This window comes from Puntigrus tetrazona, chromosome 11 (genome assembly GCF_018831695.1).
Source record: "Puntigrus tetrazona isolate hp1 chromosome 11, ASM1883169v1, whole genome shotgun sequence".
In the NCBI taxonomy this organism is placed as follows: Eukaryota; Metazoa; Chordata; class Actinopteri; order Cypriniformes; family Cyprinidae; genus Puntigrus; species Puntigrus tetrazona.
The window spans coordinates 21492604-21509585 of record NC_056709.1 but is presented as its reverse complement, the minus strand read 5'-3'; the positions used below and the strand labels follow the sequence as shown (position 1 = coordinate 21509585).

Genomic DNA, 16982 nt, shown 5'->3' with positions numbered 1-16982 from the left:
CCTGTACGAATCCTTCAGTACGCCCAGCTGATAGACCTGCAACAACGCCAGCGTGTACCTGCGAGCGCGAAAAGCGTACGACGCACAAGGCACTGCCGTTCAAACCCGGCGAGTACCTGCAGGCCGGGAGGAGCACCAGGATCACGCGCTAAGCGGAAGCGACGCATTGGGACACAGCTGCATCCCAACCTGACGCTCCACTGGAAATGATCACCGTAACTCCTGGCTGTGCCACTGCTTCAGGGTGGTGAAGGAGGAGGAGCCACTGGGGCAGTTTCTGGCAGTGAAAGGTGCTTTCCACGTCCCAGTAAGCTCCTCATGCACTTCGGGAAGAAAGGTACCCGGGGTGGGGCCCTGAGAACCAGCGCCAAGCCGCCCTTAAATACCAATCGTCAGCCTCGAGGCCGGGAAGCCAGTGGGGTTTCCGCCGATCCCGATCACCTCGGCGGCCTGAGCAAGCGCCAGCCACCATTTCTAGATCATCCCGGGTACATTTCCAGCGCCTGGTAGGCGCGGAAACGCCGGATCTTCACTTGAAATGTCTGGCTCACCTTCCGATGCAATGATGACTTCTGATCATCAGGAGCCAGAGGGTACCAGCTGATGCACGTAGTCCAGACTGCCTTTTGCAGCTCACTGGTTGCAGGTTTAAGCTTTGTGTCTGAAATGGGAGCCCACCTGTCTGCAGCCAGAATGAGAACCAAGTCGAGCAAACACAAGCTCCGCCTCCTTTTCAAGCGACCAGAGGCCGCCCATCACTCCGAGATGACCATCTCCCGCGAGAAATGATTCATCCACAACGCCACCTCCAGCGTGCTAAGCCCGGAGCACACGGTACTTGATTGTGACCATCACTAACACCAGGTAACAACACGCGTCCAGAAACACGGGTGTCGTAGTCTGAAGCAAGACCACGCTGTCTTCCAAAGGCGTCGGGATTTGCCAGGCGTAACGTCGTCTTTAAAGAAGCCTTTTCCAGCGAATGCTCTTGCAGTGCTGCGGCAACAGGGGATAGCCGTTTTGCACACAAACAGTGAGTGCAGCCTGATTGCTTGGCAATCCACCTCGGCCGCTGGGAAAAGCATTCCCCTCAGCTGAAGCGCCGTACTCAACACTTTCGTGGGTCGTCTTTGGAGGCCCGGAACAGTCACCTTCGGCTCGGCGAAAAGCTGAATATCGCTGCACCGGCACAAAGCATTTATACGGCACCAGCGATCAAGCGGCGGCTGGATGCGATTAGCGCATGCCAATCTTCAATTGGCTTGTTTAGATACACTGAAGTAGATTGGTCTCTCAGGCGGGAATCCCAATTAAATCGGTCATCGGCGTGACTCGGAGTGACCGACTGAAAGGAAATATAATTATTATTGTTATTTGAAATTAGTAATATTCAGCAATAAAAATAAAAACAAAAGAACAAAAAGTAATGGCGATAACAATAATCTGACAATATACTTTTAGAATTTTTTAATATATATATATTATTTTAAATTGTACTGAATTCATATGACGTTTCTATATTAAATCATATATTATACAATTTATTTTGATTTTATAACTGTTATTATGTTTATATTTGGAGATAATACAAGTATAAAAAGTATATAATAATTTGAATGACAAAGAACAAAAATACACAATTATTATTTATATGGCAATATATTTAGCAGTGAGTAGCGGTATTTTCTCTTTTTCCTTTCATGCAGCATTACAATGCAGTTTGGATAAACCTGTCACCACTTATTTGAGTTTGGGCATTTGTGTTTTACAGTCTTTGGCAAAACAAAGCATGAACAGAAACAGGAAGAAAAAAAAACACCATGGGAGCTGTTAGACCTTATTTCTTAAGTGTAGTTGCAGCTGATTATCTTTGTAAAAGTAGGGTTTGGAACAAGTCATCCGTTCAATAAATTAAGAACAAATTTGTTTTAAGCAACAAACATAGGCAGGATCACTCTCACAGCACTCAGCTGTCCCGTGGAACATCAATGTACTGCTTGAGTTTTTCCGTTGCAACCAGACATTCCTGAAAAGAAACTGACCCAGGAGAGAAATTTTAATTCAAGTCCTATAAAAAAAAAGAAGTGTAAATTGTCAAGGAATCTCTATTCCTCTCTCACCTTTTTCATAGGTTCCAGCTCTCTCAAATTCCAGTCACACCTCAAAACAGCGTGACAGACTGGAAGCGTGGAGGAAAGCGACTATAAAGGCAGGAGCAATCAGTCACAGCACACACACATTTTACACTGATGGGGATAGTGCCAAGCCGGCCTGGAGTGTGCTGCCCCATCCCACACATTTCTCTTCACACACGCTGACTTTATTCATTTTGCTGGTATCTTCATGTCAATGGACAGATCTATTGTTAGAGGACTGAATATTTTGCTTTTGAGGTTTTTTCAAAAGAATTGTTATAAGAATGGTTATAAATCGACTTACTTGCATTGAGGTAGTAGTGTTTGATGAGGTTCTGTAGCAGGTCTACTCCTTTCTTGGTTTTAATTTCATTTACTTTGATGAGGTACTGTTTATGAGAGAAAAACAAATACCATTTATTAAGAGTGTACATCTGATAGCGATAATATATATTAACTTGATGTAAGCTTTTTACATATTAAAGTAAAATTACAAATAAATCCTTTTTTATTCATCAAAAACCGGAAAAACAGCATCATGGTATCCACAAAAATATACAAAGCAGACCAACTTTTTTCTTTATCGATAATGATAAAAATCTTTCTGAGCACCATGTTTTTTAATAAATGCAGCATTGGTGGAAGTTCTTTCATAAACATTCACGTAATATAAAATATAACTTTTTTAAAATATAGTAATACATTAACTTTCAATGATGACTGTTTAGGGCAGGGGGTTAGCGGTATGTACCCAAAATCTTACATAACGATAAGGTCATTTTATTTCAAGGTAACAATATACATCACTATATAGTTTTTTAGTTTTGTTTTGTTTTTTGTTACCAATTTTACCATAGAAAATTAATAATTCCTATATAAAAATGTTTTAAACTAAATCTTTGCAAAATGTTACAAACATTGTGTAAAGTAATCAAATGTTATTATGTAATGTTATTGCCATTTAAATGTTATTGCTAATCACGATAGAAAACATAGTTCAAATCTCTACCAGTTAGTTGTAATCTGCAGTATCACCCAGGCCTATTTTAGTCTTACATATGCCAATATAAATTAAAACAATTATTATAAGAACAATTTGGTAACTCAAAAGCGTATTCATAAATGTAGCACTTAGTGTTTATTATTGTTTAATTTTAGAAAACAACAATGTCTTATTAAAATTTTCTCATACTACAAATTGGACCCTCATATCTGCCGCTAGGCATGAAAAAGATCAGAAAAGTTTTACTTAACTCAGCACATTTATATATAGACGAGCTGTTCACACCATAAATCAAACAACATCTGTCATGTTCCTCTATTGTAGTTACACAAACATGGGCGGATCTTACTTCACACATCTGTGGCTGGAACATCCTGCGCTCTTTCTCCATCTCTTCTGCAATCTCTCTCAGCTCACCTCTGTGCACGCACCATACCATGCTGCTTCGCCAGTTCCCTCTTCTCTTTCGATTTTAGTGCTGAAGGACAGAAATCATCATGACAGTGCGGTGAGTTCCACTTTATAGTGTAGTACTGCATAACGCACAAAATACAGTACTCTCATTTGATTTGTGAAACAAAATGCAAAAGTATTGTAAAGAAATTAGCGAAAATGAAAACAAATTAAAAGCAGCAAAATAACGTGCAGGAAGTATTATTACAGTGTGGTTATGGTAACAAAGTTGCAACAAATTAGAATACCATGGAATTCCAATTTTTGATGTACTAGCGTCATGAAGCTAAAACTGCCACTAAACAACCCTGGCTTTAAAAAAAGTGTGACTAAATATGAGAAAGAGAACAAGTGATGCTACAGACAATATGTAACATACGAGGCACAAAGAATATAAATCCTACACAGTTTCTAAAATAGGTTGTTGTTTGTACACACACACAAACACACACACACACACACACACACACACCAACAGAAACACAGACTGTCGTGACAGAGACCAGTGATAAAATGTTTTCTTGTTCTCTTGCTTATTTTAGGGCTTTGCAATATCTCTTATCTAATATGAATCAAAATAGAAAGCACCGCTCCCAGTGGGTGTCAGAACAAAACAAAACACTGGAACAAATGGCTGGAATAAGCCTAGTTTAAAAACAGCGTTGTAAAAAGCACTCACAATTTATTCTCCGCAATCTCTCACGCCTTGTCAAAGGCTTTTCAGGTCCTGACAAGATGAAAAGGTGTTAAGTCAGACTTTCATCATCTTACAGTAAAGCAGAGATCCTCAAGACAGACAGAGAAGGGAATTAAAAAGAGAGTCTGTCTTATCTTCTAATCTCCTTACCATCTGCTCGCACTAAACACTGTACTTATGGTAATGATCTATGTAATAGATTTCCTACTAGAAGACATGCCTTGTTGCCTTCTGGGAAAATATCTGCACACTTCATCTATATTTGCATCATTTAGGAACATGAGACAAATAATAACAGAAAGTTAGTATTAACATTGTCATTTAATTTCTTGTAGATACAGTACACAAAAGATAGTAATTATTCACTATAATGGTATACAGTAGGGTACTATAAAAAATGTCAACATTTAATATCACAAAAATAAATGACCTAGCACAAAGTATACATTTTTGAACCTATGAATTTCTTCTCATTTTTTTAAGTTTATGCTTTAAAAGCGTATTATACGTTTTGACTAATATGTCTGTAAATGAATATAGATCTACATCTACACAAGAAAACATCACTTCAAGTGCATCGCTTGTGCTATGAATTTCAACACACCTTTGACCTCTTTCAGATCCCCTTTACCAGCGAGTCCAGGAAGAAGTTGGCGTTGTGCAACATGCTCTTCAACTAGTAAAAACAGAAACATTAAAATGAAAAATGTAGACTAGTACATTATTTCTCTGATTTATGTCAGCATATGCTTGCCAACAAGCATTAAACATATTTTCACTTTAAAATCTATTTAGTGAATGCGCCTGGAAGGGATAAGGGCACTAGGACAGAGAGCTGAGACAACCTTTGGCGGAAGCTGGGTTGTCTGCAGATAAGGCCTATCTTGTAAGTCAAACCGTGACTAATACTAAAAACACTCTATGGGATTATGCAGAAGCCACAGAAAGCCCTCCCTGGGCTCATGTATCTCTGGGATTCTTCATTGGCGTCAGCAGTTCTTTTGGAAGGTCTGCAAACTTATTGTATGAGGAGCCACTTCCTGTTCTCCATTGTTGCGGAAATTCTGACCTTCTCCATGGAGATTGATGTATGCCTCCAAATGTGATCGTGGTCTGGAAGAAGATCAGCAGCAGAAATTCAGAAAACTGAAATATAACTGAGGAAATCATGGGGTTGGCTAAAAGCACATGGCGCTAAAAGCAGATAGAGATGTTGGCGTGTTTGGGTCTCATGAGGCATCTGCCTTCACTTCATTAATATTCATGGATATCTGAGCTGGAGGAAATGTTTTACTCACGCTATCAATCTCTAATGAATTAATACAGATTCAAAGACTAAATGAATGCTGCTTACAGTCTAATGTGCATGAACCAAAAACAACTATGGTGTAGTAAAAACGTTTGTAGCAAAATACATCAAATAGATTCAGCAATAATTTCATGTTACCTTAGCCAGAGATGTGCTTTGCTTTGGCACACTTTCTTCATTTCTACCAAAAGATTATACGGTCAGAGTCAAGGCCACCATTAAAAAAGAAAAAATAAGTTCTGTATAGAATTTTTACATTTGTTTAACATTTATGCATCTAAGAAACACCAGTCTTTTTTGTTAATCAGGATTAGTAGATATGTTGAATTTTAACATGTTATATGCTTACAACTTTCGAGCATGACACTAGCACTGGTGAGGTCATGGAATCATGAAGTCCCTGAATATATATATATATTCATGTTCAGTAAAATTTTACTAATTAATACTTTTATCAGTAATATTGTTTTACTAAAATTGTATTGATCAAATGTGTTAAAATGGCACAAAAATGTCTATTTCAAATGAATGTTATTCTTTTGAACATACCTATTCATCAAATAATTAAAATGTTATTTTATTAAATTAAATTGAGGTCGTGTAGCAGTGAAGACTACAGGATTATATGCTAAAATTTGACCTTTGCCATGACAAGGAATTAAATCGCTTTAAACTGGAATCACAATAGAAAACAGTAATTTTACATTTTAAGAATATTTCACGATATTACTATTTTACTGTATTTTTGAATTACATTTGATCTTCTTTCAAAAGCATTAAAAGATTTTACCAACCCCAAACATTGATACGTTACATACAAATCCAGTATGAAGTCAATTTGCATAAAGCTTCTGCCGATGCATAAATGTATTTTCATTCCAGACCACTTCAATTAGTTTAAACTGTATTTGAAATACACATAAATACAGAAACACACACACACACATACAGAGACACAAATAGAACTCCAAATGGCTCCTTACAGAAACACATTTCCTGTTTCAGTAACAATTACATGCAATCGTGAAATGATTATGGAAATAATGAAATGCAAGAGCATGCCCTGGACAGCTGAAATTAGACCTGCTACACTTTCTATACTAAAATATAAATCTAGCTACATGAATAATGCAACAATTGAGTTACACTATAAGACAGCAACTAGAGCATAAAATTCATTGTCACTACAAATAAGCCAAAGAGCAAACAAGGAAAAATTAATTAACAACTACTTAGTTCTTTGTTTTACAGCCACCATCTGAGAAGCATGATACATTACTCAGTGTGGTTCAGAATAGTAAACTGTAGCAGAAATCTTCAACAGTTTGGTTCATTTACAAAAATATTTCACCTACACAAAAGTGTACAGCCCATGTTGTACAATAAGAGATTGCGTGTGTAGCTCTATAGAAGCAAGATTCCAGACTTTATTTCACTTAGTGTCACAATACCCCTGAGTTTGACAGTCTAAAGCTATGCTTCATGTCTGTAATGAAACAGTATTTCCTGTGGATGTCTGTCCCAATTATCCCTCCTTCATTCAGGATAAACAGTTTGTTCCTTGAGGTGGAGAAGCAGAGCCCTGCCGAACTGTAACACTTTCCTATAGCTCATATCCATCAGCATTGCCGTAAACAGGTCTTTATTTAATAAAATTTTTACAAAAGCCAAATCTCCAAGTCTTATTATACACTAAAGGAAGGTTTGGTTTACTTATGACTGAGAGTCCCAAGAATGCCTTTGTAAAATTAGTTTGCTCTTGTAAAGAAAAAAGAGAGAGAGAGAGCAGCTGCAATGTTGTTTTTATGTACCTCTGAAGATCAGAGCTGAAAAGTCAGTCATAAACAGCAGTACATTTAACAGACAGTATAGCACTTGGCGCTTGTTCCAGGTCAAAAAGCACAGCGAAATGTAAATCAACTCAGCCCGTGCTTTTGCACTATCACACCAATATCACAAATCAATGCGAGGAGGCACAACAAAGCGCATGAGGCCGTATTACTTTGACATTTTTTTTTTTTTCAAAGTCCCTTAGTTATGTGGCGGTGTAGTGTTTACTTCTGAGTGTTCTGAGTCTTTTAACACGCTGTGTGTTCTAGGCCGTTGTTAAGATGGCCACATTCTAGAGATGAATTTGGGTATTGGGTTTTAAAGTGAAACAAATTGTAGTCTTTCATACTGTGACATACACTTTCTATACTAAAATATAAGTCTATCCATCGATTTGTTCAAATGTTAGTGATGCATTGAAAAGTGGAAGATTTTTGTACTAAGGTTATTTAGAACATTAAATACCTGATAAATTTGTAAGAACTTGTTCCATTAATGTTACTGGAAAGAACGTTTGTTATAATTTTGCAAGAACATTAACCAAAAACTGAGAGCATTGCCTGTTAGCATGACACATTGCAACCATTAAAGATGTGATGTAAATAGGAATGCAAAGTGTAAGTCAAATACTGATTCTTTACACAATAAATTATGAATTACAATGAGACAACATTAGAAACATACAAATTAAGTACAAAATACAATTATTTTCCAATTATACTTTATACTATTTGATTCAACAACACATACCAGAAAAACCCATTAAACAGTTAAATGAATTAGCGTCCATTTGAAAAGATATATGAGATGTGATATATAGTGTGAATCTGCAGCAACACATTGTCAGTTCCCAGCTATTGCAGTTGTGTAGAAAAGAAGTGGGGTATTTAATGGGCTGGGCTCAGATTGGAAGATGTTCGTTCATCAGTCTCACTGCTCAGGGCCAGGCTCCAGGCCAGTCTGGGAGGAACATGTGCTGGGTGCCGCAGCTCACAGGATGATATGCAGTAGACAGTGGAGATAATGAGACAGTAGACATGGGTATCGATCCTAAACATTGAGTGCTTTCACAACATTCATGTCCATCGCTACTGTTATTTGAGGTGTGTTAAGAGTAAAGAGAACATTTTCAAAAAACTCTACCAAAATAACTAAGCAGATCTATATTTCTCCTTAGCCTTGAAATCAACTTCCTTTTTAAAAAAATCTCTCTCCAGTTTCTATAAGACTTCTTCCTGTTTCAAAACAGAGGACCTCTGATTCAAGCCTCATGTCTTATCTTGTATTTTTATTCTCTAAGAAACAGGCTTGTCAGATGGCAGCATAAAGGTTAACAAGCAATTAATATTTCATTGGTGTCACACATGATAGTGTGAAGAGGAAAAATGTAATTCACTGTTATTAGTTCAGAGAGTCTGTAATGAACTCCTCAAACAGCACGATTGAAACACACTTTGAGTGTGATTTGAAATCATCTGACTTGGCAACCAACACTTATCCCTTATCTTTGGGAGATCCTAAAATGAAAACGCTAGCATTAGTACTCACTCAAACATGTGATTCTTATATTCTGCAGGAAACAAAATGAGAAACTTGCTGTAGAAGCACTTCCACGTGACATGTTTTATATGCTTTATGTTGTTACCGTGCGTTCTTTTTTGTAGCTTTTATTTTCTTGACTAAGCCAGTCAACCTGCAATTCACATATATTTTACGGGTTGGCTCCACTCATTCTAAATTCATGATTTTTGTTGCCGATCCGATTCAGTTTCTTTCGAATCGTACAAAAAATCGCACAAGTGATAATAAATGCAGTGCATGCAAATTAGCCACCTCGTAAAAAAACTATCTGAGTGTATGAGACTGTGTAGGGAGCAGTTTGTTTTACATCAAGGATATTTGACTTTCTTAACGTCAGCCTTTCCTATCAGCTCTGTTATGTGTACACTGGGCCAATAACAATTCAACCATGGAGTGGTTCACCTGGAACAGCATTCCATGCTGAAATTCACATTCCCCTGACTAGGCAGAGTGAGATTTCTGTACTCAGCATGGCTAACCTCCACGGCTCTTTTGTTCAATGTTGCCTGGCGTTTGGATTGGCTTTGTGTGCGTTTAGTGCCATTACGAAAATGGTTGTGAAATTCACTATAGCACACAGAAAGGATAGAACAAAACAAGATGACCATTAATACTCAGGATAAACAGAGGCGCAGTGATGTTGATTCGGTTACCTGCAAAAGAAATGCCATCCTTCTCTTTCAAGTCCCAAAACACAGGAGTGAAGCATTACATATTTATGGACAGCATGACATGTTCTCTTATATACTAGGAACACTGTTTAAACTATTTGCTATAAATGTTGATTGCACTAGTATGAATAATATATTAAAATGGGATACTACAATATTTTAAAATGAAAATGAAACATAAAATTTAGTCTAAAACATACTTTAGTTAAAACTCCTCAATGGTCATGTAACATTTTACCTTGTCTGTAAATTCCCAACTCTCTCTTCTGTGTTTATTGCTACCTGGATTCTGCATAATGCTCGGAAGTGACCTTATTCAAATGATAATGATAATAATAATTAGTTATATTTATATTTCTGGGTTCTGGAAGGGGAACCTCCTCAACACGCCACCAATGCACTGGCGTCTACCTGGATGATGTGATGGCAGCCATATTGCACTAAACACACACCACACACCAGCTCATTGTTAGAGGCGAAAAAGTGATGAAGCCAATCGAAAAGAGTATAGCCAGCTATCTAAATGAAACTGGCTGTAAACTGAAAAAATCTCACTAGATAATACAGATTCAGACTCCAGACAGCCCATAACAATCTGGCTGTGTTTTTTCTTTTCAGCTTCTCTGGCAAACCTAAATGCAAAAAAGCTGGGTTTAAAAAAACCTTTTCGTTTGAAATAAATAACTAGCTGAACCAAAATTGGTCTAGTTTTCTAAAATGAAATAATACCTTAATATGTGTTAATATTATGATATAATATGGCATTTAAAATTTTTAATTTAGTCTACCAAAAAAAGCAGACATTGTACAAGCGCAGTAGGAGTGTTGCTCTGTATACGTTTCTTACATTTAATTAAAATGTTATTATTATTATCATTATTATTATTATTTCTTTTGGGTCCTTTTTCCAAAGTTTAGTTCTTTTCCTTGGGAGAAAACCGTGTTTAAATTTATGAAAGAAATTTAATTATTTACCACAACAGAACAGCTTCTGTACTGGAAACATAAAAAGCCCCAATGCTTCAAGTCCTGCAAATCCACCATGAGACATGCAGTAATAATGTTTAGAAAGCACAAGGCATTTTATAATTGAGAGGGCAGACTGACAGATGTTTATCTCACTTTTGTGTAATGAAACCAAGCCCCACACAATTCACTCTCTTCACCACTGCCGTTTCCAGCTATGTACCAACAAAGGAGGCCAGAAGTGAGAACCTCATCACACCACTATGAGATCACATTCTCACAGTTATTAACAGTCAACTGCTCGCCTAAGGTAAAGAAGTGACTTATCATTTGTCACTGTTGCTTTGCTGGGTAGGTGTTCACGAGCACTCCATTTAGGGCAGTGGTTTTTTTTCTTATGAAGAAGGAAAGAATGCTATTTATTTTATGTCCACAGTGCTCTAAAGACAGTGACAGACACACACACACACATTCAAAGCGACTATTGTTCAAAACTAGCCTCAAAGCACACATCGATGTAGCTCAGCGGCATAAAATAATGCTGAGAGCAGGTTTGTATCGCCAGAAAGTGCAAATGTTCACCAGGTTGTAAAATAACAGCCACTGATACCACTTACTTTGAATACACTGATTCACCCCAAATGATAACTCTCTGATCATTAACTCACCCTTATTTCATTTCCAAACCTTTATATTTCTCTTACAGGCAAATGCTGATAACCAAATAGGTTTGAATTTTATTGTCCCCATTACTATAAGTGACACTGCGCTGAGAGACTTAAAATATCATATTTTATATTATTTCCACATACAGAGGACAAAAGTCAGGCAGGGATTTAATGGCATGGCGGTGGGACAGAGTATCCTTTAAATCCATAAGAAAGTAGGATTCATATTTGTGAAATCACTTGGCAGAGTGCACCCGTCTTTTCATGGCATTAAAGCGCACACCGTGGTAAACTATTAATGCATTCATCTAGAGCCTCAATTTTACACTTTAATGAATGCACCTAGTAGTATTATTTAAAAAACACTGTCTTTAAAACTTTTTATTAGAAGTGTACCTTCAAGAGAACTAGAAAATCATCGTACTATACATGAAAATGCTCCAGGAATGAGGAATAATAGTAATATCGAGTATCTCTATTCTAGATGAATGAGTTACTTCTGAAAGCTTACCTTTATCTGGGAAAAACAAAACATTATACAACAGCCTGGGTTACTCCATATGAGTCTTTTGATAGAGTCATACAAAGCACTCTGTTATCTTTCATTAAACTCCCTCTCACTGCCTCTGCTAATCCCAATGCCTCTCGTTTCAATTTACTGATGACAGCCTTCTGCGGGAACTCAAACACGATGCTGTATTGAAGAAGAGACAGTTGAGAATTATGTATATTGGATGCGTCATCAGGAAATGTGAGAGAATCACCACTGGTTCCTGCTTTGTCGGTAAAGCCACATTTTCTAAACACAGACTCTCTTATAGCATCGGGTTCCCATTATCTCTCTTGAGATCAGTGCGGATTAAGACCAGAAACCATACTGTGTTGTCTTATTCCGCTCTCAATTTCCTCCCCTCTTTAATTTTCACAGAAGTATATCAGGTAGGTGGCTAAGCTCCAAATATTGGAAGAAGAGAGTGAGAATTCAACATTAAATTAACTGGAACCAGGTCTTGCGCAAGAGAGAGCACTGAGCACAGAGCTGATAGCACATTCATTATTTAAAGAGATAGTTTACCTAAAAATATGTGATAATGTGTGCTGTTTTTCAGTGAGAGTCATGTGTATTAAACTATGCTATATTAATCCTGATAATACTGGACAAAATATTTTCTCTTCTCTGCTAAAGAAAGAAACAAAATCATACAGGGTTGCAAAAAACACAAGTGTGGAACAGGTGATTTATTTTTTCGCTGCTTGATGAATTCTCCATGCGAAGTCACACGTGTTTCATATACTTCGCCTCCACGGCTTCTAATGATTGTTTTGAGCTGCAGGATTTAGTTCTGAGTGTCATAAATCTGCACTAAAGCAAGATACACAGAGGGTGTCCTTCATTGATGTAGTCGGTCTGAGAACTTAAGGTTATAAAGGCTGAATAATGGTTTGGGTGGTAGTGGCTGACTCTTGAAAAAAACAAAAACAGACCAGCACTCCAGACTCTCTTGTAGCGCTTTTGTCCTGGAGCCCCTGGGGCTACGGCGTGTGCAAGGCTCACTAGATATTAGAGTCCCCATCCTGTACACAGCCAACAATCAGCATGTAATGCAGTGCACTGTTCAATTTGTATGGCTGTGTATCCTGAGCCAGGTCATCACCATGGTTACTTCACATTCACTATGTCACTCTTATTAAAGCAGTCATCATTCAATTGTTACCACCCTGGCTTGGCTGTATGCTTCAAATTGACACAACTGGGAGTCTAATGTGAATAATGTGCATAAAAATGAGCTTTTGCTTCATTAGGAAGAGGGTGACCTGCGCTGAGTCAAAATACACAATAGCAAAATAATAAGTATGATAAATACATAATAAATAATGTTGTCTTTATAAAGCAAAATATATATATATATATATATATTTAATAAATTTTTTATAAATGCAGTAATGATGCCTCTCTTAAAATATTATATGAGAATACCTCAGCATTGTTAGCTATTTTCACGTGGTTATGGCCAGTCTCTATTAACTGGATATGAGTCTGGATCACCATCCTTTGGTTGATCTCAACAGCATCCTTATCAAATCTAATTATCCACATCCTGTTCCTAAAATCAGAGGGCAGTGATTGGTCTATGGGAAGCGTTGTTAACAACAACACAACAAACCGAGGATACAGATCCAGAAACGTCCCTGAGCCTGGGTCTTTGGCTCCAGAAGGTCCATCGAATCCCCTAAGCTGGCTTTTTGTTTATGGCCCAGTGAAACGCTGGTTGAAGGTACGTGCTTCGTGGATAATACAGCAGAAGCTGGTCGACGCGCAGAGGAGGATATGAGATATCTTAACGCGAGAAATAAGAAATAAACGCGAAACATTTTACTGCCATGTGTATCATTTTGCAATTTAACGTGCAATAACGGGACGCAGGAAATGTACGTTAACGCGCAATGAAATATGTGGTTATCCTTCCTCTTTCAGTTGCACTGTGTCGCAGTCCACATGAAAACGTGCTATTTAATCATTTGAACTATTTAAAAAGCACACTGGTTATATGAACAGAAATGATTTTATATTTTAACTGAGGATTTAGCTTGAAATCGCGTTGTTTATGGTGTTGAAATAGGCTGCGTCAGCCCAATGGGTTCAACAAGACCAAGACAGTATACCAGTGTCTGCTGTAGTGAATGTCGGTAAAGCAGTGTTCATGGAGAAAAATACATGAAAGCCAAATACGTTCATTGACTAACAGTTCTGCATTGAAACAGCGCCGTAAAACAGGATAAAGAGACACCGAGACCTGCTGCTGCTGACGGACAGGACAGAACACCTTCTATTTCATTCACAATGTTGTACAATTTTAGACTGTCAAATATATGGCACGGGGATTACAGCGGAAGGCAGCAGGCGAAAGCATATTCTCATACCTCCTCGGGATATTGTTGGCGGAATTTCGGCAACTTGTCATTTTAGTGTAGAAGGAAGAGAATTGGTGGGGAGCTGTAGTCCTCCAAAGTCTCCGCGATAAACTCATCCACCGATATGAACTCAGGCATTTGGAGGAAAATTAAGAAAACGCTAATTATAAAAGAAATGCTTCACAGCAAGCCCATCAAAATGATACTACTGCCGGTGAGGAAGTTGGTCATCAAGTTGTTTGGAAAGTCACCACAGCAGCAAAGTAAAGTGCGGCAGTGAAATGTTTTGGCTTATAGTGGCGAAAGCGCATAAAGAGGAAACAGGACCGTTTTAGTGGCAGTCTAGTGCTGACTGTTCGATAGTACGCATGCGCAGTTGGTTCAATGGTCTCCACAAAGCGCATCAATGGTTGGGGGTGGTTAATACTGGTAAACTATTTTAAGCATCTATTGTGGTCAGTAGTGGAGTGGAGATGGCGTTTTCAAGTGCAGTGTCAAAAAGAATCATATTACCATCTTAGGTCAGTCGCATAAACATAGCCATTATGTTAGACTGTGTCTTCAGAAGCCAGTTTGATTAGCTAGCAATGTAGTAATTTTGCTTTTAAATAAATAAAAGAAATTATTTATATATATATGGTGATTTAGATTCATTCAAGGAATCGAGTCTTTTGAATCTGTTCGCTTACTGATTCATTCTGTACTCTTTTATGGCAGGTTACATACGCCAGTAGGTGGCTTAATAGTGTCTCTTTGTGTATTTAGTCAAACTTACTATAGGAATAATTTAACTGGTCAAGTTAAGTGACCTTTATTTATATAGTGCCTTTACGATACAGATTTAAGTAAAGTCTCGATAATGTAAAATTACAAGAATAAAATTAATCATTATTGAATGCAGCGGGTGTTATGGTCCAGCTTGTTTCAATTAATGATATCACTGGAAATTAAGTTTAGCTGAACTGGTACATTGCAAACTATTTGTGCATTTCCAAAATTTGTTCAAAATGTGATATCCCAGTTTGTTTATTCACAGGCTTGTGTTGTTCCTATTAAAGCTGCATTGACTTGTTCAGTTAAAACCCGTATTCATTCAGTAGGCTCTCTTTTTTGAACTCAATTCATTCAGGTGGATGATTCATTCAAAAATTTTGATTCATTCATGAACAAAATATGAGAAAATGAAAACTTTTCCAAGAGAGAGAGACTATAGCCACACACTGCCTGCCTTTTTGATTTGAGAGTATAGAAAAGTGCACAACATAACGCATCATTAATAAAAAGCCTGGAAGTCACCTATCCCAGCTGTCACCTCTGATTAGAGTTTCATTCAGTCAGCCGCAGGCTCCCTTCTACCCAAGACAGCCCAAACGGCCCTGGAGAGGAGCCATGACCCCTGCTGCACATTCCCAAGCTGTTCATTCACAACTCACATTGTGGTGGCTGGATGCCTAAAGCCCATGCACTGTAAAAATATATAGACCTACCTTTAAGGTGACTACACTGGAAAACTCAAACACAAAAAAGTCAAACATTGCAAAATATTGTACATTAACAATAAATTAATTCCTCCTAAAAGTTGCTGTATATTGGAAGCTGATAAAATGAAAGCGACAGTCCAATTACAACTGAGATGAAAATAAAAGCTAGGGTCTCCTTCACATTATGGTGATGGTATCAGGTGGGAGATGATTACCATTTCGAGCACCGCAGTATTCACAATGTATTTTTACACAATGTAAAAAAACTGTTATATTATGTCTCATGTATAAATGGTACTGCTCAGTTCAGGGGCATAACCATGGAAACTGTGGTTATTATTAAGTGATCATTTGCATGTCCATTAACTGCTAGTTTTTAGTTGAATTCCCATGTGACAGGAAGGCTTCAATGGTGAGTTATATAATTACCCTCTCTATATCCCAGGAAATGATCTCACATTAGTGGGGTTAGATCATGTACGCTTAAGATTATCCCAGAATCAGAGTGCTGATACAATTTACTATCACTAAGGCACATGTTGTCATGTTTTATGTTATTGCTCTGCATGAGAAAAGTCTCTTTACTAAAGATGAAGGAAGCATGTTCCCTGATGCAATACTACTTTTTGTTTTTTTAATGGATGTTGGTTTCTATTTGTCATGTCACCAAGTCCTGAAGCTGCGGCACATACTGCAACCAGGCTGAACTCATTTCGTTTATCACATTTTCTGCTGTGTATCTCTGCAGAATTGGTTTCTATGAACCTCAAATTGCTAGATTTTTAAAACCCTAAACATGGAAAAATACAAGAGAAGTTCTGACGGTCTAGGCATAAATGAAAGATTTTTCTTCTCAATGAAGGCAATGCTTTAGTTTACTTTCCATATGCCATATCACTTTATTGACAAAACAATCTTCGAATGCATATAAAATAAAATATAAAGCAGCAGCATGATTGGAAATTAAAATTCCTTAAACATTTAAAAAAAGCCTCTCACCAAGGCTGGATATATTTGATTAAAATGATTAATTTTTTTAAAACATTTCAACGTCAGTGTACATGAAATCATATAGCATTAAACTTCGCTGAATTTATTAAAGGCACACTACGATTTCTGAGAAACATTGTTGAAAGTGCATTCACCAGTGAAAGGAGTGTCCACTAATAATGGGGAGGGGCTAATGCATTGCTTATTTGTGAATTTGGGGTGGAGCTATCAAGATAGCAGTGCAATACTTTTGGCATGGCCATGTTTGTTTTGGTCGCTTTAAAA

At 37.6% G+C, this 16982-nt stretch overlaps 1 protein-coding gene across 1 annotated transcript in view; it reads right to left on the bottom strand.

Moving 5' to 3' along the window:
* unm_sa1614 (un-named sa1614) overlaps positions 1 to 14364 on the bottom strand; it is a 35183-nt gene extending 20819 nt beyond the window's left edge. The window contains 13 exon segments of the mRNA XM_043251663.1: positions 1962 to 1981; positions 1984 to 2037; positions 2440 to 2524; positions 3488 to 3556; positions 3558 to 3606; positions 3608 to 3616; positions 4856 to 4919; positions 4922 to 4966; positions 5263 to 5322; positions 5325 to 5395; positions 5729 to 5810; positions 14237 to 14294; positions 14296 to 14364. Of these exon segments, the coding sequence (XP_043107598.1) occupies positions 1962 to 1981; positions 1984 to 2037; positions 2440 to 2524; positions 3488 to 3556; positions 3558 to 3606; positions 3608 to 3616; positions 4856 to 4919; positions 4922 to 4966; positions 5263 to 5322; positions 5325 to 5395; positions 5729 to 5810; positions 14237 to 14294; positions 14296 to 14364 (735 nt within the window).
* Between the last annotated feature and the right edge of the window lie 2618 nt (positions 14365 to 16982).